The following is a 24,685-nucleotide window of genomic DNA, read 5'->3' as shown; positions in this document are numbered from 1 at the left end:
AGACATACCAGTTTATTCCCTAGTTTAGATAAGATAACTAGGAAATACTCACCATCCAATCACCTACATATTTTATGTAGTATACAATACTTTGTACACCCCTTACCTTACAGGGGCTCCGGGATCCTTTCCAGAGACAACATGCCAGTCAGCCAGAAAAACCATTGCATAATAACACTTTTATCATCAAGCAAGATCTTAAAGGTCTGGATGGAGATGCAAGTCATTTTATTTATGGTCAACATAGAGGCTTCAACTGACAATAAAATGTCCAGCATGTTTACTGCTTTAATACTCCTCTTTTTGAAGGCACTATCAAATTTCCTTTTCAGAGAATTTATAAACTCTATTTCAACAACAGATTTGGAGCAGGGAGTTATAAATTCTAACCAGCCTTTGTGCAAAGATTTTTTTTTCTCACTTCTGCTTCAATTATTATTGTTTATCCCAAATTCATTCCCTCAGTTTCCATCTCACCAACCAACAGAAACAATCTACTGCTATTTACCTCATTATAACCCTTCATAATCATGAAGGCTTCCATCAGATCACCCATTAACCTTCTCAACTCTCATAAAATAAAGCCCTAACTTCTTAGGTTTCTCTTCATAACCGTAACCCATGATCCCTGAAAATCATTTACAGATTTTAAAACATTCATGTACAAATGTAGGCTGAAGCATCAAGCAGGAAACCTAACGTTTTCATTTGAAATATCCAACCGGAGTCCTGCACTTGTGGTACTAATTGATTTCAATATTTGGATTCAAATTATCCAATCAGATGATTGTATGTGTCCAAAAAACAGTTAAATTGAAATATTACACAGGGGAGAAGTAAATATCAGAAGATGTTGTAGTGCTGCATATGTTTAACCTTTGTACATAAAAGCTAAACAATGATGAATATTTACTTTTCAGGCTTCTTTCTCAATCAAAACAGGATAAGGGAAGTACATTGCTCGTGAAATCAGGAGGAAATGAAATTGTATAAGGCAACAGCGATGGATGGTTCCAATTCAATTGATTCTTGCCTTTTTGTACATACTGTTACTATTCATAGAAATAAGCACAATATCATTAAGTGAGGTATAATATTATTCTCTAATATAAGGAAATGACTGAGAAATAATCCACATGGCGGTCTAATGGAACAATGAACAGTTTCCATATTCCCCTGCCAAAACAGCAAATCCTCAAGTCCCATCACCACCAAAGATAGTGACTAACTGCCTTGAAAATATTCAACTTTTAAGCGGAAAGTTCAAATTGTTGACATTGTGCATTACGAAACAAGTCACAATTCACTAACCCAACAGTGCTCTTCATTCTGCTGATTAGAGACAAGGTCAAACCTCACAACTCTAAATCTGCTGAAACATTCTGAATTAAATTCAGCTCCCCACCCCAGCAGAAAAAATATCTGCAATAATTCACTGGCTGGAACTCTCAATTAAACTTCTGAAACAACCATCATACCACATTCTGATATCATAGTAAATTTACTTCCTAAATTTGTCATAATTGTAACAAAGATGAAAAAGGAATTTTAAAGCCTTTATGCCCAATGATTTTAATACTCTACATATTCTCCAACAAGTAATCAGTAAAATAGTTTTCTACAAAAATATTTTGCTGATTATAATCGAAGAAATATGGAGCTATTGAATTCAGTTTTCATTTTTGATGTACAAATCCTACCAAAGTTGTCAAGGTTTAAACCTGAGTAAAATTAGTTAAAATTCTGTCAGTTTCAAATCATTAGCCTTTAAACGAAACTACCTTCAAATGAGACATTAAACCAACACTTTTTCTGTCTGTTGCAGTGTTCAGGTGGACTTTAAAAACCCAAAAGCACTATTCAAAGAATAGCAGCAAGTCCGCCCAGTATCCTGACCATCATTCCCCCTCACTCACCAACAACAGTTTAACTGGTCATTCATTCCATTGTTGTATATGTGATCTTGTAGTGTAAAGAGTGGTCACTATTTCTGAAATCATAACAGACCCTGCAATTCAAAGTCAGTTATTACATGTGAAGCACTTTGGGATATTTTCGAAAGACATGATAAAACACTACATTATTGCAAGTTTTATTCTGTGAATGACTACATATTCAAACTAAATATTAAAAATGGACAAATAGTACCGCTCTAGGATTTTAAAAATAAACTAAGATAAGCATTTACTTTGAAGTATATAGCTCTCAAACAGATGTTCTGTACAGTCATGTATTTGAGGCCAGGGCCAGGCCATTCAATCAAAATAGAAACATCTGGTGGGTTTTGTTTTAACATATATTTTATTGACAGCACTACAAGTTCAAGAAACACTTATTTACATTTCTTTGGTCCTAGATTTTTTTTTTTTACTTAAAACAACTATTTCTCAGCATGTCTAGTTTAATTGGTTAATCCATTTGAAGCCAGATAGAGATAGTAAGGCCAGAGAAAGACTCCATGGCCGGAATTTTACGCCACCTCAACAAGCTGGATGTGGCGTAAAATAGAGCGGCAAGCTCCGGGAGGCTTTCCCGACCTGCTCACGCCTCACCCCCACTTTACATAGGGCGGGGGGGGGGGGGGGAAATGAACTGCCCGCCCCAGGCCAATCAAGGCTCTTAAGTGGCCACTTAACAGCCACTTAAGGGCCTTTGCCCGCCTCCAGACAGATTTTATGCGTGGAAAATGGGCGTCCTGGAGCCGGGAAAAACTGCCTGGGAAAAGCAGGCGGCTTCCGATCGTCTTGGGGGGTGGCCCTGCTTATCGAGCACAGGGTGTCTGATGGAGAGCTGCCCTCGATACCCCAACCAGCCCTAAGACCCAACATGCCCCCCTTCTTCCCAAACAAACACCCTTGCCTCGCCGGGGCCTGACCGATTACTCCTGGCGAGGCCGGGATTTCACATTGGGCGGATGGGAGCCGGACCCATCTTAACTTAACTGGACTCTCTGCTCCAGGTCTTCCTCTGCAGTCGGCTGGGCTGCAGTCCCATCAGTGGCCACCGCTCCCAGTGACGCTGCTGGGACTTGACAGCTGCCAGCACGCTGATTGGCCAGCAGCTCAATAAGGCGGGACCTCCTCCCTCAAGCAGGTGGAAGTTCCACCTCAGAACAATTAAAGCCTGGGGACCCGTAAAATGTGGGTCGGATCCCCAGGCAAGGCGGAAGCGGGTTCGCCACCGACTTTTCAGTCGGGGTCCGGCTCCCATCCGCCCAATGTGAAATCCCGGCCCATGAATAGCCAGCAACAAACTGTCACATGAAGATTAATGTTCAGGGACTCTGTATCCAGCCCAGTCAACAATACAGATTAGTGTAGCACATGTGACTCTTCCATTGAATTCTTTCTCCTGGAAGATCGAAAATAATCAGAAGTTACAGCAAATCTATAATGTCATCGGAAGTAACTTTAACCACCAGAAATGGGTGGGACGGTTCAGGTGAGATGTTAAAATTTTAAAAATCTCAAAATTGAACCGAACCTGCCTCAAAACTCCTCCACTTCTTGTTTTAACAGAGCTGGGCAACCAACCCAGTCCCACAAGGCGGGTTGCTTAGTTAAATATTTTAATGAATTTGCAAGCCTCAGATTTTTCTCTCTTCCAGCTTCAACATTGGCTAGCCAGGTTTCCCGGGCCTTGGGAAACCCAGCAGTTTCCAGCACCATTTGTGGGCCAAAATGAGCAGGACTGCTTCCCCTGGCCACCCAAGCTAACCTGCTTCCCACTCCACACAATCAGACCCACCCCACAACATCCCCACAATCACCTACCCAATACCCTGTGATCACTGACAACCCCAACTCTCTCCAACACCTCATTATCACCCCCAACTCTCAGAAACCACATTGTACCCACCCCATGCTTCACAATTTCTACCCAGAGGAGCAGGAAACCACCTGCCCCTGGTTGTGTTCTCTTCTAGAGTGTTGCCTGCCCGACAGGGAGCCTAGCCTGTCAATTATGCTGGCTTATGGGCTGGGAACTGGTTCAAAAAAAATTCCACAGTGATTAGGAAACCCAGACTACCAGGATGCCCCACCAGAACAAACTCTTCTGCTATCTCCCTGCCCCTCCGCCCCACCAACTCCCACACTTGGAAATTCCACCCCAGCAAACATCAGAGCCAACGTTTCTGTTCACTTATCCAGTTACTGTTTACAAAGTGCTTACAGAGCAAAATGCTTATACCACCATCTGCTGCAATGGCTTAATGCCTCAAACAACCTCAACGGCCTTTTACAATTATTTAGCATGTAAATAAAAAAATTTTAAAAATCACAAATCCACATTATCCTACCTTTGTCCCAATGAGCAAATTGCATCTGCATTATTATGAACTAAATGAGCCTAATTCCACCCTGATGTCTAATCAGGGCCAACATATAAATGTGAATGTGCACAGAAACATTAAAAATTACCCAATTGCTATACGGCAGCACATCATGTTACAGAAAGAAACAGCAGATTCACTATATGGAGCACAGTCAATAGGTGTGGGTGATGACACGAACGATAACAGAATTCCGCTAATAGTGTCAAAAGGTAATAGAAGCTCTGCTCACCTGCTGTCCCGCTCAAGGCAGCACTTGCTCCTGTCAGTGTCAACAAGCCACCATCTTTGAGATGTTTTGTCGCTAAATGACTGGAGATGGTTGATGTCCACATGCTCTGTTTCCACATCAAGTCAGCATTTTTATAAAGAGCTTTGAGACATAAACAAAAAGTAATTGCCTGACTCGACATCAGACACCAATTGACAATAATGAACATAAGCAGAGGAAAAACTGCAGCAAGAAATAAATCAAAGGAAAAGAGCATTATGTTTTTGAGATATCTTAAAATCATTACAAGATTACTTTTTACTTAGTAGTACATTACAAATAAAGAAGGATACAATGAAGAGAATCCACCTATTTTACAAAAATAATTTCCCTTCACACAAAGTTGTGCAGCTAAGAGTCAGAAAATACTTGAGCCCTTCAATCCTTCCACACTATATAAGACTGACATGTTCAAGTCTGCATTAATTTCCATTTCCATTTGTCTGTAATTAACCATCTAAAAATTATTTTTGAAATGTATTTACTACTATTTTCCATGCGAAAGTACATAGTTGGTCACTATGCACACAAAATTATCTGGGGCATATCATGAGCAAACAATGTAAGTTCAGGCTGATGTAAACTAGAGGTTAATAAATACAACAGTATTTGCCTTCTTGTACAAGCACAGTATTAGAAGTGGGAATTTTTTCAGACGAATTCATATCACTGACTGAAGGTGTGTGTGACAAGGTTTAAGAATCTAAGATATGAGTGACAAAATTAGAACTCACAACATCATGGGATTTCCGGATAATACAGCTGGTGCTTAAAAACATTTTTCTTTGATCATTAACTATAAAATGTATAAGCTTTAACAGTATAAAACACAGACACTTACATTTTGCCTTTGCACTGCCACCTGCCCATCCCCCAGCTACACAGATAATAGCATCCACCTTCTGTTCCCCAAGAAGACTGGCAACATCTGTTGTAACCTATAGAAATGAGAGTAGCAGCTAAAATTTTACATTTACTGATGACTTCAAGTTCAATAACTGAGTATCTAATTCACGTGCAAGCATCTACATTATAACCTACAATTAATGTACAATGTATTACCTGCACCGACTGTATCTCAGTTACAATGATTCTAACACATTACCTGCTCCGCCTGCTCAGTGAAGGACTCGCTCATCTTCACAATGATATTCGCATTCGCTTCTTCATTGGACGTGAGATCAATGGAGGCAACCCACTGCAACCGAGAAAAGTTATTAAACAGTAAAGAGATGTTGATATAGACTCCGACCGAATTGAAACTCCGCCACAATCTGAACGACATGGCCTGTTTGTTCATGTACCGTAGCTTCATTATCCGCAATGTTTAACGTTTAATTAATTGCTAAAAATGGAAAGTGACAAGTTGTGATCTGAAACTATAAGCTGCATTATTTTCACTACTCCAATTAAGTTATACCCTGCCCGTGTGCCTGGGAGATCCTCGTTCCTTTTATTTGCTACATACCCAGTGCTTGGATTTAAAGAACTCGACACATTTAGTTCCCAGGGCTCCCTTTCCTCCGTACACGATGGCTTTATGAGCTGCTGCCATTGCTCTTTCTCTCTGAAAGCAAATCAAGAACAACCTGCACACTCCGTCAGTCTGGCCACAAACACCCCAACGTCAGCTAAAGACCTTTGATAAAACACGCAGTCCAAGCAAAGTCTGCAAGGAGAACCTACTCTATCCTGTTTTAGCACCACCCTCCCTCTGGAGGCCTCACTACACACTACTAAATAAAAAAAATGTTGGTAACAGAGCAGTGTCAAGTACTGAAGAAGAGCAGGAGAGTCAAACTTTCACTATCTGTTCTCTCCACAGATGCGTTTTCTAAACAAAACAATGAGGACACCCTGGGTGATCCTAGCACCATCAAACAAAACAAAAGTGAACTCCTTTTAGAGGGGCACAACAAAAAAGAAACATATAAAATTAAATATAATGTTATTCCTAGTGTCCACTATGCCCTCCAGTCCCTGGTTGTGAAAAGTCTGAAACCAGCAGACACAACATGCTCCCTCTCCAGGACCACCTGTGCACGTACAAGACTGTGGAAGAGATGCAGGCAGCCAGGATGACAACCCTCACTGGCTGTATTCAATCTGGACCTGTGGATAGCCACCTCGATGCTGGTTCTACTGTTGTGTGTCCCTAGCTTTTTCTATTTTGTTTCAGATTTCCACCATTTTACAGCATTTCTGCTTTTAACGCCTCACTATTTGGCAGCCCCAGTGCCTTCGGTAGCATGTGTGATTGCCACCCACAAATGGACAAGCCATCTGCTTGTTTTCTCAATGTTTCTATCTTTCTGCTTGTTCCTTGCTCTCTCAGCTTTTCTTTAAAGTAAAAATAAATACAAAGTGTTATGACCAGGTGAGAAAGGTGTCCAGGGTTCCCTCTCAGCCTTCACCTGGTCTTACCACAACAGGGTCTAATTTTAAAAACACCGTGTTTTTAGCTCCCCTTTGGTGAATTCTTGTTCACCGCTTTCCAATTATAAGGTAAAGAAACCAGCACAAACAGGTTTTCTTAGATTTAAAGAAGAAAGGTTGAAATTTATTAAACTCAAACTCTAATTCGGTTAATGCCGACAGATACATGACATGCCCACGCTAGCATGCATACGTGATACACACATGCAAATAGAGACAGAAAAGAGCAGAAGAAAAATAAAGTGGAAAAGGTTTGACGCAATATCCGAAGAGTTTTTGTTACAGTTCTTTGAGCTCACTGTAGAGTCCTTGATTGAAGGTAGATCTTGCTTTTCTTCTTAAACCTTGTTCACTGTAGAAGACTTTTCTCTCTTGGGGTTCATGCGGATTCATGATTCTTTGTTTCTTTGTGAGAAGAGATGGGAGCAGACAGGAGAGATCTCAGACCAGGAGCAAACAGTCTTTTTCAGTTCAAACTCTCTGTGGCTAGTTCAAAAAACTCTGGAACAGCAGTTAGTCATGTGACTAGCTGGTCCAACCAGTCCTGGCCTCTATGGATTGCATCACCCCAGCAGGCCCTGGAATGCGCTTCCCCACCCCCTCACTGTCTGATGATCAACATCCATTGTGGGTTAAATGTGTCAGGGAATGGTCCCTTTTCCTTCCAAGCACTGTCTGTTAATATGCAAATGTATTTTCCAGCCATGGCTGATCTGTTTAACAAATCATTTCCTCGCTCCAGCAACAGTTTAAAATCAATGTTCATGATAAAGTTAATGTGCTTCATTCTTGGCAGGTGGGGGCCTAGCATGACACTAGGCATGAGCATTTTTTATATTCCCAGTAATTTACCCATAATATTCTGGCTGTATTTTAGATATTTTTCTGTTATTTCTCCTCTATTCTCCAAACATTTCACCAAAATTTCTCACAGTGCACAGGGTACCAAAAAGACAAAAAAATCATTTCATCACAAAAAATGTCTTCTTACAGTTTTACTTGAATAAATGTCATTTAACTTGAAAACCAAATGGATTTTACAACATCCTGACAGCTTTCCTGGTAACTATTGTTTATAAATGGCCAGATTGGTTGAACTCAATTTCAGAACTTTCCATGATGTGAGTTGAACTCATGACCTTATTGCTAGTCCAATGCCACAGTCACAGCCCTATTATGTCTGAAATGTATGCAATCATTCCATTTTCTTAATATTGACTATATTAAGATTGATTGCGTATACTTATTCTAAAAGAATCCCTTAATGGCAAGCTGGGAATTCCAATACTGTCCTCCTACATAAGAGCTTCTCCTTCTTTTCCACCAGTACCAAGCAGCTCATCTAGAAACAGGTCTGTCCAATTCAAACCCAAACAGGTGGCCATTTTGGCTGGAAATCTAATATTAAGATCAAAAGTACTGGAAATGTACATCATTTCTATCACCATCTAAAAGTTAGGTTAACGTTTTGGGTGATGGCCCTTCATCGGAAGAGTAGGCAAGTAGAGTAGGCAAGGTTTCTATATGGGTGTTACAGCCACCTGGTGTGACGTGGGTGGTTTCCACTGTTCAACTCCCCACCTGACCGCAGCAAGTGTCTTTGTATTAAAAGTTTAACCCCTTTGTGTTTTATTTTTCAAATAAACAGACAGCGAAAGGTTATTTTGTAGGTTTTAAAAAAAACAGAAAGTCAACTGTTTATTGATCAATACGCCTTATCACAAAATTGTTGCAACCTCATTCACTCACACATTCACTCGCACATGCATACACAAGAAGAAACAGATAGAGAAGAGAAAGAGGTAGGTGGGTTTCTGTGGGGAAGAAGCATTCTGATAAGCCTGTTGAATTCTCTTGAGACTCTAAGTCCAGATAGTTGCAGGCCTGGGATGATTATAGATTTCTCTCTTGATTGAAGGTTCTGTTGAAGATGGAGGATCACTTCCAGCTGTATTATGTCGATGCTTTTCAGCAAGACAGCTGCTTTCTGGCTTTCTAGAATACCAACTAGAATACAAGTAGCTTCACCTTCTGGGTCAGTCTCTCTCTCTCTCTCTCTCTCTGGCTGTCTTTGTTTCACAGTAAAACTGTGCCACCTCTCACCTCCTGTTAGGAGACATTCTGGTTTCTTCCCCATGGTGATCACACAATGGCCCAAACGTGGCTTCTTGTTTTAGAAGGAGACACTCAATTCTGGGATATTTTAGGATAGGTGTGAGATGGGTTTCATGAATGCCTTTTGGCTTCAAAGCTTTGTCCTTTGTCTTTGTCAGACTGTTTGAACACACAAATGGATAATCCCCTTTTATCTTCAGTGGCCATTTTGGACCATTATTCACTTCTTAAAATAAAGGTTTTTTTAAAAGACAAAGTTCGTTTTTTCATAACTCTTCAGAGTTAGTCTGTGAATGTTGCATCATCACACTTCTGATGTGTGTGACAATGGGACTGATCAAAACAAAGAGGGATGGGAGAACAATAGATAAGGTTAAGAACACAGAAATATAAAGTGTTATTACAGAGAGGCAGCTGGTAGGTTGCATCACCTGTAAACTGTTGTTACAATGTTAGAAAATGATGAAAAGTGCTGGACTGCACATAGAGATCATTTCAGGAAAATAGTGGAAAAGCAAAATTAAGACATAAGGTAAGTAAAATGGCTCCAACATAGTAGGGAACGCAGCAGAATGTGAATGGACGAAAGCAGAAGGAAGGTCTGGGAGACAAGCTAAAGTCTGAAAGTCAATGTTGAAGGTAGAGAACTGAAAGCCAGCCGTCAGAAAGCTCAGATACTGTTTCTGCTGGATTCCTGCCAAACCTACAATTCATGTTCCACTATTTATGCTCTGCATCACTGTATTGAGTAGATCACACAGAACTGCTACTTTATCCTTATGTATTCATATAAATAATAAAGCTTTTGTATAGGGCACATACTGGGGCACAACTAATTAAATTTTCTCATGGTTAGTTCATATCATACTGACAAAATACACCAGCTCCCTTCCTGAAATGTATAAAAAGCAAAGTCCAACTCCATTGACCAGATACATTTTTCAAATGTACAAATTTACAGCATGCTTGTGATACATCAGATTAATTTACACCATGATTAATCAACTGTGTTATAATATTTGGACTGGTTACATAACTTTAATGTGGCCAGTCTTGAAAGATGACTTTCAATAGTTTGACCATTTTAGTAATATTACTATTTTGAGAATCTACCTTTCACAAAACAGAGATCAAAAGGGGAGTTGCAGGATTTGACAGTTATTGCCTTATTTTAAACAAAAAGAGTACTGTTATATTAGAGATAATTTTATTCTGAATTTGACACAGTGCCTATCCTGTTGCAGAAGTTTCATTATTTATATGTCTCTTGATAAGCATAGGATAGTAAGGCAGAGAGAACGAAGCAGCACAGTAACCTAGGAGATAGTCACATGTGCCGTTTTAAGACTCCTCTCCTAATGAATCACTTACAGTCAGATTACACATTACACGATATTCTTTGGATGAGAATTAACTTCTTTAAGAAAAATACCTTTGGCTACTACAGACACAGAGTGTTTGATTTGCCTGACCTTAACATATTTTATGAGGATACTGCAGCTATAATGATGATGGACTGTATTCACTGAGAAAGGAAAACAATTCAGAAGGATCATTTTTAACACAATGGATTTGGATTACATAAGCAGTGAAAGGTAAATTCTAAAATAAATAAGCATGATAATTGTTTTTTTTTTCAATAATTATTCCTTAAATTCCCAATGTTTCTATTTATTTTAATGTCCCTGTGGAAGACAGTATTTGTCACGTGGCCAGGAGAGTAGAATAGTCTGGACTACAGACATCTCCCTGACTATAAACAATTCAGTTCCCTAATCGTCTCACAGGAGGTGGGTGCATTGTAAGACAAGGAAAAGACTGTGTCCTCGTTGTTCAAACAACTGTAAAACTGTGATGGTTAGATTTAAACAGGGTACTATAAGTGATATTGCTTTTTTGTCTCACTTTTAACTCTTGTTCCAACAAGACAATGACCAATATGGCAACAGGATACTTGGTGTAGTAATTAAGGAAAACATTATTAAGAAATAACAAATTACACTTAACGAAATTCAGGTGATGATTTTACAGTCCTCATTGGTCACAGGCGACGCGAAGACCCTCTCATTATTTTGTAATTTCCTCGCCATGTGCTGGAGTTCTTTGACTTCTGGGAATCTTGTTGTTCTTTGTGCACTGAGGCATTGTGGACCCTGACTTTCAATCCTTTCTGGCCATCAGGTCATCTTGTGTTTGGCTCAGAGCATGTGATGTCTGTTGCTAGCTTATTTTAATTGGGACTTTGAGGTGATAGGACAGCTGCCAGCAGCTGTGAAAGGCTCTATTAATTTTTGCTATTTTTTTTTTGCTGACACAGACATTACAAAAATTGATCTTTTTAGCTAGACTACTGAAGGTTATCAGGGTTTGCAATTATTTTGTGCTGACACAGGCAATACATTATTATACATTAGGTATCTACATTATTAAAGCTACATTCAAGCTACATAATCAAGGCATACATATAGAATTCATAACTCAGTCAAGGTTTTAGGACTAATTGAGACTGATTGATTTCTTTTAATACATTGGTTTAAAATATAAAATATAACTGACTCTTTTAACAAATGTGTTTGTATCAGATTAAAGAATAAAATAAATAATAACGTGAAGCTAATTCTAACCACCCCAAAACTACCTACAGTACTAAATAGATTGTTAAAAGGGAGTAGATAGGTTTTTTTTTGGATCATGGATTGGCAGCTGTGACCTGTTGTTTGCAATTCCTGCACCATGAGGGAACTTCAGGACACTTCATGTGTCTTGGGCGACCACGTACGTAGGAAGTGTCTCCAGCTGCCTCAGCTTGGGCTCAGGATTTTCAAACTTGAGGGGAAGCTGGAATCACTGCAAAGCAGCAGGGAGCAGGAGAGTTTCCTGGATCATACTTTCCAGGGGATGGTCACCCCATAGGCAGTAAGAGTTCAGGATTGTAGGTGAGTGGCTATCTGGAAGAGTAGAAAGAGGCAGGAAGTGCAGCAGTGTTCAGGGTGTGTGCCACTCTCAAACCCTTACTCAGCAATAGAGACTGCTGGGCGTGACAACACCTTGAAGGAGTACAGTCCAGACTATGGCACAAATGGGCAACAGACCATACAGGAGGGAGCAGCAAATTGCTGAAGTGCAGTTGTCATAGGTGATTCCATAGTCATGGGCACAGATAGGCATTTCTGTAACTGTTAGTGTGAGTCCCGCATGGTGTGCTGCCTTCCTGGTGCCAGGGTAAAGGACATCATAGAGAGAATGCAGGATATTCTTAAGGGGGAAAGGAGGGAGCTAGAAGTTGTGGCACACATTGGTACCAATGACATAGCAAGGGCAGGTATTGATGTCCTACGGTCAGATTTTCGGGAGCTAGGGAGGAAGTTAAAGAGTAGGACCTTGAGGGTAGTAATCTCTGGATTACTCCCAGTACCATGTACGAGCGAGAGTAGAAATAGGAAGATAGGGAGGATCAATGTGTGGCTTGAAGCAAGGTGCAGGAGGGAGGCCTTCAGTTTCTTGGGGCATTGGGACCAGTTCTGGGGCAGAAGGCACCTATTCAAAAGCGACGGGTTGCTTTGGGACCAATGTCCTCGCGGGAGATTCACTGCCTTAAATGACTCTGACTCTCTGACTCTATGCCACTCATTAGGATATAAGCACATCTGAGAAATACATTCTTCTGATAGATAAACATTTTTATCTTATTCTGATTTTCTTTTTCTTTTACAGTATTGCTGATATTCACTCTATTGTTGCACAGAACATATCCCGGCGTGATGATACTGACACTTGCTAAACTAAACTGGAATCATTGATGAGGTGACAAGTGACCATATCAGACAAGGGATGGTTAGAACTTTCTATATTAGTTACTTTCTATATTAGTAACTCTAAGGGGATGTTTGCATGTACAGCACTACAATGATATTAGAGCTTCTATTTTGGCGAATTGCAGCAAACATTAAAAAGAAAATTTTGAAGCAATTGTGAACACCAATTGAACAGGAGCAATAATATGACTGATGGAACATTGGAAAAATACATCCGAGTTGGTTCATTTTGAATTATTATATTATTTCAGTTGTGAATTTTAAAGCAACAAAATTTGGTTGGAACCCAGCGAGGAAGAAAATTTGTACAGAAGCAGCTTTTCTTCAAATGCACCAGGAAGATCTCACTAAGCCATATACTTATTAAGAAGTTCACAGAAGCAGGTAGTTGAAGTTACATTTGATGTGATGCCCAATCACTTGAAGAAAGCTCTCCTTTCCATAGCTGCTATTGTAAGTTTTGTTTCTGTAATTCTGCTGACAGTGGCACTAGGGACAACGCGATGGGTGACTGCTGCTATTCTGTGCAAAACTGGGGCTGATATTGTAAATGCAACTGATCCAGAGATGGTAAAGTTTATGGGACACCTTTACTATGGACTATTCCAGGGACGAAAAATACGACACTGTGGTCTTGGAGGACGATGCTCTAAAATCACAAGTAATTATGTCAGATTTGCAGAAAATGATTTTGTTGCTTTTGACTTACTATTTAGTTGGATTGTGTGGCACAGTGAGTCAGCACATTCACCTTTCACCTCTGTAGCTTCTGATTCTAGCCCAGAATGATGGGATGAAAGATTCCTTTATCGGAAAAAGCCTAATGTGAAATTTGCGTTTGAACAGCCTGAGCCCATTTCCGAGTGAGCATTAGACTGCAGCACTAAGCTTCCCAATTTAACACAAATTTGTATTAAATTGGCAATCTCACTCAGCAATCTTAATCCAGTTGCTCTCTGCTATGTGTTCACAATGTAAAACAGTGGTGCTATATCTGGCCATGCTATGCCTGAATTGGGGATACTTAATGCTGACAGTGACATTCCTCACCTTGAAGAGCACAACTAAAAACAAAATAAGTTATCATGCACTTTACATCAGAAATGAACTTTCCACCATAATTTATCCCATTCCTGGTTACTACATATTGAGAATTATGCAATGGATCAAGTTTTTATTCATATTTCAGTTTAAGGAATGCCCAGAATTAAATTGAATTGTAAAAGGTTAGTTTTCATTCTTCAATGTGTTTATATTTTAGAACTGTAGGTTAAGACTTAACCAAATAAAAAAATAGCTGAAGTGGTCACTGTTTAAAATCAGATCAATTTTGGATTATTCCAATTGACATTTCATTTTATTGTGTCTAAAACGGACAACAGTCATCATTAAATGTCAGTGAAACATATAGCCTGACAAAACTGCACTATCTTTGCTGTACACAAATGGAAGCTCATTTGCATAAGAAATTAAGTTGACTTGAACAGGAAATTGCTTTTTTGATGATAGACACAGTGGGCTAATTTTATGTCACCCCAAAGAGCGGGATGGTGGCAGTGGGGGGTGGGGAAAGGCTCCCGGAGCCCTTCCCGACCCACTCCGGCCTCCACTACCACTTTACGCAGGGCGACAGAGGCGAGAAACAGCCTGCCTGCCCCAGGCCAATCAAAGCCCTTAAGTGGCCACTTAATGGCTACTTAAGGGTCTTCGCTCACCTCCTGACAAAAGCAGGCGGCTCTCGAACGTCCTGGGGGGGACCCTTTTGATCGGGCACCCCGTGTCCAATGTGCCCGATGGAGGGCCGCCCCCGCTATCCCAACCACACCCAACATGCCCCACCGTCCCCCCAAACGACCACCCTTGCCTCGCTGGGGCCCAACTGATTACCCCTGGCAAGGCAACCAAAACTTACCTGCCTTCCAGGCTCCCCGGCATCTTTATTTCTAGCTGGGCTGTAGTCCCTGCAGTGGCCACCACTTCTGCTGGTGCTGCTGGGTTTAGGAGCTGCTGGCCCGCTGATTGGCGGGCAGTTCCATTAGGCAGGACTTCCTACCTCAAGCGGGTGGAAGTCCCGCCTCAGAACAATTGAAGCCCGGGGACCCGCAAAATATGGATCGGATCTCTAAGCGAGGCGGAAGCGGGTTCGCCACTGACTTTTTAGTCGGTGGCTGGCTCCTGTCCACCGATGGCTGAATCCTGGCCAGCATGGATCACTACACATATGTCGAGCGTCTGAAATCCAGTAAAGCCTGTAAAAGTACCAGCTATATATTAGAGAGGAAACGTAATTATTACATTCCACATATCTTAAAAAATATATGTGTAAACATTTTATTGCACAGTTAAGATAAGAAAATTGTGAAACTGAAAAAATAGATAACATGGGGTAATGCTTTTGCTTTCACCACCTAAGCAGTAATCAGGCAGTGTGGGTACTACAACCAATGAGCAATCTGCTCTGCCAGACTACCACCCAGGCACTGAAGATGAAAATTTACCCCCATAATTCTTACTGTATGTGTATTTAAATGTGGTACAAATATTTTTGTTTTTAACATAAAATTGCTTAATATCACAGTGCCCTCGTGTTGACAGATGCTTTAAAGCTAAGAATCACTTATAATCTAGATAGGGGATTGGGCTGACAATTGGCAGATCTTACTTAATGTGGGCCAAGCATAGAGATGAGACTCACAGGGGGTATTTTAACCTAACTTGTTAGGTGGGAAACCTAGGGGATCAGGTGGAATGCTGAATTTACTCTCCACCCAATATTATTCGTTGACTTCAATAGAAGAGAGTAAAATCGGGAAGGGGGGGGTGGGAGGGGGGTGGCGGGGGTTTAAAACCAACATTGCACCCCATCACGTCAGTTTCCCAACTGGAGAGATTGGTTAAAACCTGATCTGGTGGGTTTCCTATCCAGCAAATTAGGTTAAAATTGCCATCACAGAATCTGGGAAATTCCTTGGAGGTGCTCCCATTCTGCTGCTGCTCATTTACTGAAGGTGTGGTATGAATGGGTTTCCAGCATGCTTTTAGACAAGTAATACCAACAGAATGGGAGCAACGCTGAGGAATTTCCCAGTCACAGAATTTATACCATAGAGAAGGTATTTTGATCTATTGTACGTGTGCCAGTGCCAGCGTGTCAACTAATCTTCTCATTTCAGTGTGTCATCTCACTCTAATTCTATTCCATTGCCTTTTTCCCGATATGCCTTCATACTCTAATCGGGCAATAAGAAGTGAGTAATAGAGTCATAGAGTTATACAGCACAGAAACAGGCCATTTGGCCCATTGTATCTGTGCCGGCCATCAAGCACCTATCTCTTCTAATCCCACTTTCCAGCACTTGGCCCGTAGTCTTGTATGCTATGGCTTTTCAAGTGCTCAACTATATACTTCTTAAATGTTGTGAGGGTTACTGCCTCTATCACCCCTTCAGGCTGTGTGTTGCAGATTCCAACCAGCCTCTGGGTGTAAAAGGTTTTCCTCAAATCCCCTCTAAACCTCCTACTCCTTACCTTAAATCTATGCCCCAAAGTTTTAGACCCCTTCGCTAAGGGAAGGGAAAAGTGGGAATATAAAATGAATAGCAAAGGACTGCAGGACACAACACAGGAGAGTTTTGAGTCCTGCTGGATAACTTGTTGAAGTGCAGTGTGTGACAGCAGAAAAGAAAGGAAGCAAGAGTGCATAGATAGAGGACTAGAGCTTAAGTCCTGCTGGTAATTATGAGATTGTCTAGGGCAGAGTTTCAGATTGATCCTGAGTACTTTGTACAATTCTGGTCACCATACATTGGAAACATCCTGCCTTTGCAGGTTACAAAGAGGGTACAGAGGTGGGCAACTAAACTGATAGTGGGAATGTGGCACCTGAGCTATAAGGAGAAACTATAAGGAAGGATATTAGCTCTGTTGATGTGGAATCTGTATGGGTAGAGCTGAGAAACACTAAGGGGCAAGAAACATTAGTGGGGGTTGTATATAGATCCCCAAACTGTAGTGGTGATGTTGGGAATGGCATTAAACAGGAAATTAGAGACACATGCGATAAAGGAACATCTGTGATTATGGGTGATTTTAATCTGCATATAGATTGGGCAAATCAAATTAGTCACAATACCGTTGAGGAGGAATTTATAGAGTGAATACGGGATGGGTTTCTGGACTAATACGTTGAGGAACCAACTAGAGAACAGGCCATCCTAGACTGCGTATTGTGTAATGAGAGAGGAATAATTGACAATATAGTTGTGCGAGACCCTTTGGGGATGAGCGACCATAATATGATTGAATTCTTCATCAAGATGGAGAGTGACGTAGTTGATTCTGAGACTAGGGTCCTGAATCTTAATAAAGGAAAATACGAAGGTATGAGGCATGAGTTGGCTATGATGGATTGGGAAATGCTACTTAAAAGGATGACAGTGGATAGGCAATGTCAAACATTCAAAGAGCATATGGATGAACTGCAACAATTGTTTATTCCTGTCTGGCGTAAACGTAAAACGGGAAAGGTAGCCAAACCATGGCTTACAAGGGAAATTAGAGATAGCATTAGATCCATGGAAGAGGCATAGAAAATTAACCAGAAAAAACAACATACCTGAGGATTGGGACCAGTTTAGAATTGAGCAAAGGAGAACCAAGGGATTGATTAAGAAGGAGGAAATAGAGTAGGGGAGCAAGCTTGCGAGGAACATAAAAACTGACTGTAAAATTTTCTATAGGTATGTGAAGAGAAAAAGATTGAAGACAAATGTAGGTCCCTTACAGTCAGAAATGGGGGAATTTATTATGGGGAACAAAGAAATGGCTGACCAACTAAATGCATACTTTGGTTATGTCTTCACCAAGGAGGACACAAATATCATACCAGAAATGTTGGGGAACACATAGTTTAGTGAGAGGGAGGAACTAAAGGAAATAAGTATTAGTAGAGAAATGGTGTTGGGGAAATTGATGGGATTGAAGACCGATAAATCCCCAGGGCCTGATAATCTACATCCCAGAGTACTTAAGGAAGTGGCCCTAGAAATAGTAGATGCATTGTTGGTCATCTTCCAAGATTCCATAGACTCTGGAACAGTTCCTATAGATTGGGGGGTAGCTAATGTAAACCCACTATTTAAAAAGGGAGGTAGAGAGAAAACAGGGAATTATAGACCAGTCAGCCTGACGTCATTAGTGAGGAAAATTCTAGAGTCCATTATAAAAGATTTTATAGCAGAGCACTTAGAGAACAGTGGTAGAATCGGACCGAGTCAGCATGGATTTACGAAAGGGAAATCATGCTTGACAAATCTACTGGAATTCTTCGAGGATGTAACTAGTAGATGAGGGGGAGCCAGTGGATGTGGTTTATTTGGAATTTCACAAGGCTCTTGACAAAGTCCGACATAAGAGATTAGCATGTAAAATTAAAACGCATGGGATTGGGGGTAGTGTATTGCAGTGGATAGAAAATTGGTTGGCGGACAGGAAACAAAGAGTAGGAATAAATGGGTCTTTTTCGGAATGGCAGGCAGTGACTAGTGGGGTACCGCAGGGATCAGTGCTGGGACTCCAGCTATTCACAATATATATTAATGATTTAGATGAGGGAACTAAATGTAATATCTCTAAATTTGCAGATGACACAAAACTGGGTGGAGGAAGAGTTGTGAGGAGGATGCAGAGAGGCTTCAGGGTGATTTGGACAAGTTGAGTGAGTGGGCTAATGCATGGCAGATGCAGTATAATGTGGATAAATGTGAGGTTATCCACTTTGGTAGCAAAAACAGGAAGGCAGATTATTATCTGAACGGCTACAAACTGAGAGAGGGGAATATGTAGCGAGACCTGGGTGTTCTCGTACACCAGTCGCTGAAGGTAAGCATGCAGGTGCAACAGGCAGTAAAAAAGGCAAATGGTATGTTGGCCTTCATAGCGAGAGGATTCGAGTACAGGAGCAGGGATGTCTTGCTGCAATTGTACAGGGCCTTGGTGAGGCCACACCTGGAATATTGTGTGCAGTTTTGGTCTCCTTATCGGAGGAAGGATGTTCTTGCTATAGAAGGAGTGCAGCGAAGGTTTACCAGACTGATTCCTGGGATGGAGGGACTGATGTATGAGGAGAGATTGACTCGGTTAGGATTATATTCGCTGGTGTTCAGAAGACTGAGGGGGGATCTCATAGAAACCTATAAAATTCTAACAGGACTTGACAGGGTAGATGCAGGAAGGATGTTCCTGATGGTGGGGGAGTCCAGAACCAGGGGTCATAGTCTAAGGATCTGGGGTAAACCTTTCAGGACTGAGCTGAGGAGAAGTTTCTTCACCAGAGAGTGGTGAGCCTGTGGAATTCGCTACCACAGAAAGCAGTTGAGGCCAAAACATTGTATGTTTTCAAGAAGGAGTTAGATATAGCTCTTAGGGCAAAAGGGATCAAAGGATATGGGGAGAAAGTGGGAACAGATTACTGAGTTGGATGATCATAATGAATGGCGGAGCAGGCTCAATGGACCGAATAGCCTACTCCTGTTCCAATTTTTTATATTTCTAAACGAAAGAACTTGTAAATTTTGACACCAGAGAAAAGAAGCTGAAGGGAGATGTTATCAAAGTATTTGAGAGTTCTCATAAGGTAAACACTGAAAATTGTTAGGCATAACCAGATAGTCTGTAACGGGGGACATGGACTCACATTAAGAAGAGGGAAGGTGAACAGACAGTTTGAATGTCATTCTTTCACACAAAGGGTAGTGAATGTGTGGAACAAATTGCCAAGAGGTGGATAATGTCAAGAAATTAAAAATGAAGCTGGATAGATTTTTTGATGAAAGAATTTATAGAGGGTATAAAAGATACATGCCTTGATATTACTGTCGAGAATATTAGCAGTCAATTGTTACAGACATTTAAACGGCTTTCTTCTGTCATTATTTTAGAGGGGCATTATCTTATTTAAAATAATAGGTGAATGCCCAAGTTAAGACAATGGACAGAAGAATGTCTTGCAAGTGCATCTAATATCGGATACAGATATTTCTAGGCTACAGTGTGGCATTTTATTGAACTTTGGAACCAGCCGGAAGGACCACAATGGTCTTTTCACGTCCTGTATACTGCTGTATTTCTAATAAAATGTCTGGTTGTCAAAAACTTCAGAGGTGTATATGATGTGAAACTGGTTTCATTCAGATCTGCACATTTGAGCTACATAGCTCTGAATGCACATGTAAACTCATGATGGCCCAAACAAATAATAACCCCTTCCCAATAGTTCTTTACCCTGCTGACACAGATACAGGCTGTTAGTCTTACTTGCTGTCTTTTCCTTTTTTTTAAAATACATTTTTACAGGCCAAAAAGTAACGGCACTGAAGATTTCTCCACAGATGCCACTCTGTAGCTCAGGAGGCACAGCTCAAGAAGGTTGATGAACTTATTATGCTTTTTCTCTTTTCCTGCAATAATCCATTCACTCCTCAGCCAGGAACTGGTAAAAGAGGTTACTGTCAGCTCTTTTTTATGCCGTCCATGTTATAGCAGTTGAGCAGAATTTATGCAAAACTTTTCTTTCGGAGTTACAATCCTGGCCAATTTTTCTCGTAACATATGGCAGTGAGTCCTCTAATTTGAAGCTCTCTAGTGCAGCCCTGGTTAAAAACAGTTAGCTCAGCACAGATGGCGGATCAAACCAGGGGCCTTCTTGTTCTGGTTTACCTTACATTATTTATTGGTTAAACTCACTGAGCCATTGGAAGAACAATAGGCAGTTTGTGAAAAAAAATGTAATTAATGAACTGAATAGTTCCAATGTTAAACTAGATATGAAAGAAAATGGAGATGGTAAAAGAATTTAACTTTTAGTGCCATAGACAAATATTTTCAATTTAAATATTCAGACAGTGTCACTAGCATGATAGATTCCGCTTGCATGTTAATATAAGTGTTTTTGCAGCAACATGCATGCATAAGCTACTTCCATTTTTGTCTGCCATAATCTTTTCTAATCTATATTTTCAGTTTTTCCACAGTTGGTGAAAACGCTGAATGCAGCTGTTCATGTTTTGGTTGTATTTTTTATCTGCCTCGCGATTGCATTTGCTTTGGTCAGTTTTGGATTTTGTATTTACAATGCAGTGAAAATTCCTTACCAAGCCATAAAAGGACCAATGGGCATCTACCTCTGGAACTCAATTGCAAGTAAGTATTAGAAACTAATACTTCTTATGGTGTTCCTTTCCTGTTATACTCTGTTTTTACGTGACTAAACTCCATCAATAGTAAATTTTTCATTAATATTAATTTTAAAACAAATCATTCAAATAATCTTTGAAATTGAGGGTTTGTAACAAAACATTCTATAAACTGAGATGCATAAATAATGAGGTAATAACAACTGCATAAATCATCCATCCATAAATGAAGTAATTTTAATCTTGCAACATAAAGTTGCATATATCTGAAAGAAACTCTTCCAGAGATTGGAATTTTTCTCATATAATGCAGTATTTACATCCTTGCTGTATGAGTTCATAACTTTGTGGCTGGGGTAAGTTGCTAGTGTTATCATAATTTGTGAACATTTTGCATGTCTTACATTGCAATAAAAAATGCAATATTTTCCCTTATAAATGCAGTTATTAAGTTGTACACATTTAAAAAAATTAAAGAGTTAGTAGTGCAGATCTCCATTTATTTTTAAGTTAAGAAGCAAAATGATTTAGCAAAGGTTGACTATACCATATATTTTTCTTCTTCTCTCTTCTTTGGCCTCTTTGTCTCGGGAAACAATGGGTAAGCGCCTGGAGGTGGTCAGTGGTTTGTGGAGCAGCACCTGGAGTGGCTATAAAGGCCAATTCTAGAGTGACAGACTCATCCACAGGTGCTGCAGAAAAAATTGGTTGTCGGGGCTGTTACACAGTTGGCTCTCCCCTTGCGCTTCTGTCTTTTTTCCTGCCAACTGCTAAGTCTCTTTGACTCACCACAGTTTAGCCCCACCTTTATGGCTGCCCGCCAGCTCTGGCGATTGCTGGCAACTGACTCCCACGACTTGTGATCAATGTCACAGGACTTCATGTCGCGTTTGCAGATGCCTTTAAAGCAGAGACATGGACGGCCGGTAGGTCTGATACCAGTGGCGATCTCGCTGTACAATGTGTCCTTGAGGATCCTGCCATCTTCCATGCCGTATACAATAAATATTTTAACATTTCCAACTAACACTGAAAACTATGAACATGCAAGGCATTCCCAAACTGGCTGCTGTTGTGAAGGTAATTCTACCTGATGTAAGTTTGTGGAAGAAGTTCACATTGTCTCTCAGGTTATAGTCTAAGTCTCAGGAACCAATGGGACTTCCCTTTGATCGCTCCATATTGTTTTGTTGTAAGGTGGAAGAGGAGGAGGATCAGAAAGACTACTGTAGAGATATCAGGCTGACTAGGCACCACATACAGTGTCTGGCCCCTGCAGGTGGGACCCATGACTCCTTATCTATAGATTCACACGGGACTACTTCACCAAGACCTTTCAGCAACACTTCAAAAGGTTGCATCTCCCTCACACATCAGTAACTAGTTGGCAGGCAGTTATGGATTCAAGTTAAAGTTGTGCCCCCCCCCATTCATCTATCACTGTATTCTACTTACATATAACTAGGCAGAAGCAAAGGTTTTTGACCAGTATCAAAATAAACTATTGTTGAATATTCACAGCCTTAGCCTAGCACAGGGAAAACCATGTTGAGGTTCTTATGATTCAAGAAAAATTGATCTTCAATCCCCTCCTTCTTCCCTGAAGGCATCAATTCCAGTCTGGTCTTAGTTCCATTAATGCTGCTAACCCTCTGATTATCGCTCCAAAGTGGCCATTCCTAATGTGTAAACCAAGTTAGTAGATTATTCATAAAATAAATAAAAGCAAAATACTGCAGATGCTGGAAATCTGAAATAAAAACAAGAAATGCTGAAAATACTCAACAGGTCTGGCAGCATCTGTGGAGAGAGAAGCAGAGCTAATGTTTCAGGTCAATGAACCTTCAACAGAACTCAATATTTATGGTAGATTATTCAACTTTATAGGCATCTTAGCCAAGTCTAAATATTGATATTCACACATGCACACTTCAAGATAGAGGATAGAGGACAGATGCAGGAACACTGATTGAATTCATAATTCTAATCCATGGTGTGATGAGATCACCCATCCAGCTAAGATTATCTAAATTAGCGCATAAAGCATATTGAATTGGGGTACCTTGGTATTATGTAGCTTATCTATCCATTGGCTTAACCAGCTGACCTATTAGCAGAGTCAAACAAAGTGCTTATACTGAACATCATACAATTAGTATAACAGATCAGTGCACTATTAATGCAGTCTCAGTTAATTATATTCCAATCTGTTGGCTAATTTTATTGATTACATTAATGTTGTATGTAATTTCCAGAATGCAAGTAGCATATCTATAGAGAGGGAAATACTCTGTCGGCCAAATTTTTTAATTTTAGTGTTGCAATTACAGTAGTTTTCTTTTGCAGGTCTATGTGGACTGTTTGCAATTGTTTGCTTTATTGCTGCTGTGAAGCTTCATCAGCATACAGAACGAATTGCCAATTTTCGCGAACATGTTTTTAAATTCATTATCGTTCAGGAATACTTCGACTCCTCTTTCTGGCTTTGTGTGGCAAGTGTTGTTGTGCATGTAGCGAACATGATCGTGGTCGGCATCAGTGGAGTGCGTTTTCCAACATTAAAGACCAAAACAGAGGAAGCAAATGTCACACCTGAAGACCTGATGTATTAGTAAACAAATGTTATAATTATTACACAGAAGCACGTTATTGGAAACCTGACCAGGATTAAATAGCTTCCGGGAGATATATGCATCTTGTTTACATTGTGACAAGAGTTTATAATTGGTATAAAAATGGAAGTGGTATTGTTCCAATGTTTAAAGCAAGCATTTTTGTTGCTGAAGTAAAGTGTTTTCAATAGGGGTTTATACAGTACATTGTTACTGTTTAGGAGTTTAAAAGCTAAATGATTATTTTCTTCATTTAACGTTCAGCTAGTATTCCAATAATTTATTTGCTAGGGCATGAATTTTTAAGTCTTTCTTTACGTACGATAGTATTATGTCCTTGCTGAAATATATGCAATTGAAGACTGGAGTACAGAATTTTAAGAGTCACAAATGAGACATTTGATGTTTAGAATTCTCAGTGTATGCTTGTGTTAAGTAAGAGGTTAGCACTGTAGTGTTTCATAACAAAGTCACACCTAAATAAAGACTGTGCCATTATGCATTGTATATTTGTCTTTCTAAATATCGCCCACTACCCATTTTTAGTTCAACTTAGCCGTTCGACCACTGAGCAATTAACATTTGTATTCTATTATTCAGAAAGAAAAGGGTCTACCTGAGCCCTCAAATTGAATCAAACAAAATACCCTATCATTTTATACTTTGCATTAGGTCAAAAAATCACAGTTCCATCCCCAACACAGCTCCTCACTTGAGATCAACCAGAACAAATTCAGTATCCTGCATAACCTTGCATTCATGGGAATCATGGTATACCAAGCACAGTCACTGAAGTCTATGAAGAGATAGATTTAGTTAATTAAGGGCAACAGTTTAATTTATTGGGTATAGCATGGACTAATTTGTCATGGAAGGGAAACTATGTATTTATTGAGCACAACTGAGGGACC

The 24,685-nt window shown here is 40.2% G+C and overlaps 2 protein-coding genes across 2 annotated transcripts in view; one reads left to right on the top strand and one right to left on the bottom strand.

Moving 5' to 3' along the window:
* Positions 1-6,255, bottom strand: part of LOC137373063 (dihydropteridine reductase-like) — a 30,446-nt gene extending 24,191 nt beyond the window's left edge. The window contains exons 1-4 of the mRNA XM_068037853.1: positions 6,073-6,255; positions 5,710-5,802; positions 5,446-5,542; positions 4,566-4,706 (exon numbers count right to left, since the gene is read on the bottom strand). Coding sequence (XP_067893954.1) covers positions 4,566-4,706; positions 5,446-5,542; positions 5,710-5,802; positions 6,073-6,159 — 418 coding nt within the window. The 5' untranslated portion in view covers positions 6,160-6,255. The remainder of the gene's footprint in view (positions 1-4,565; positions 4,707-5,445; positions 5,543-5,709; positions 5,803-6,072) is intronic.
* A 7,123-nt stretch (positions 6,256-13,378) lies between these two features.
* Positions 13,379-23,774, top strand: clrn2 (clarin 2). Its single transcript, XM_068010989.1, has 3 exons — positions 13,379-13,631; positions 20,990-21,169; positions 23,509-23,774. The coding sequence occupies exons 1-3, from the start codon at positions 13,379-13,381 to the stop codon at positions 23,772-23,774; spliced, it is 699 nt and encodes a 232-aa protein (XP_067867090.1).
* The last annotated feature ends 911 nt before the right edge of the window (positions 23,775-24,685 follow it).

The sequence above is a fragment of the Heterodontus francisci genome, chromosome 1 (assembly GCF_036365525.1).
Source record: "Heterodontus francisci isolate sHetFra1 chromosome 1, sHetFra1.hap1, whole genome shotgun sequence".
NCBI classification, from domain to species: Eukaryota; Metazoa; Chordata; class Chondrichthyes; order Heterodontiformes; family Heterodontidae; genus Heterodontus; species Heterodontus francisci.
This window is presented reverse-complemented; position numbering and strand designations above follow the sequence as displayed.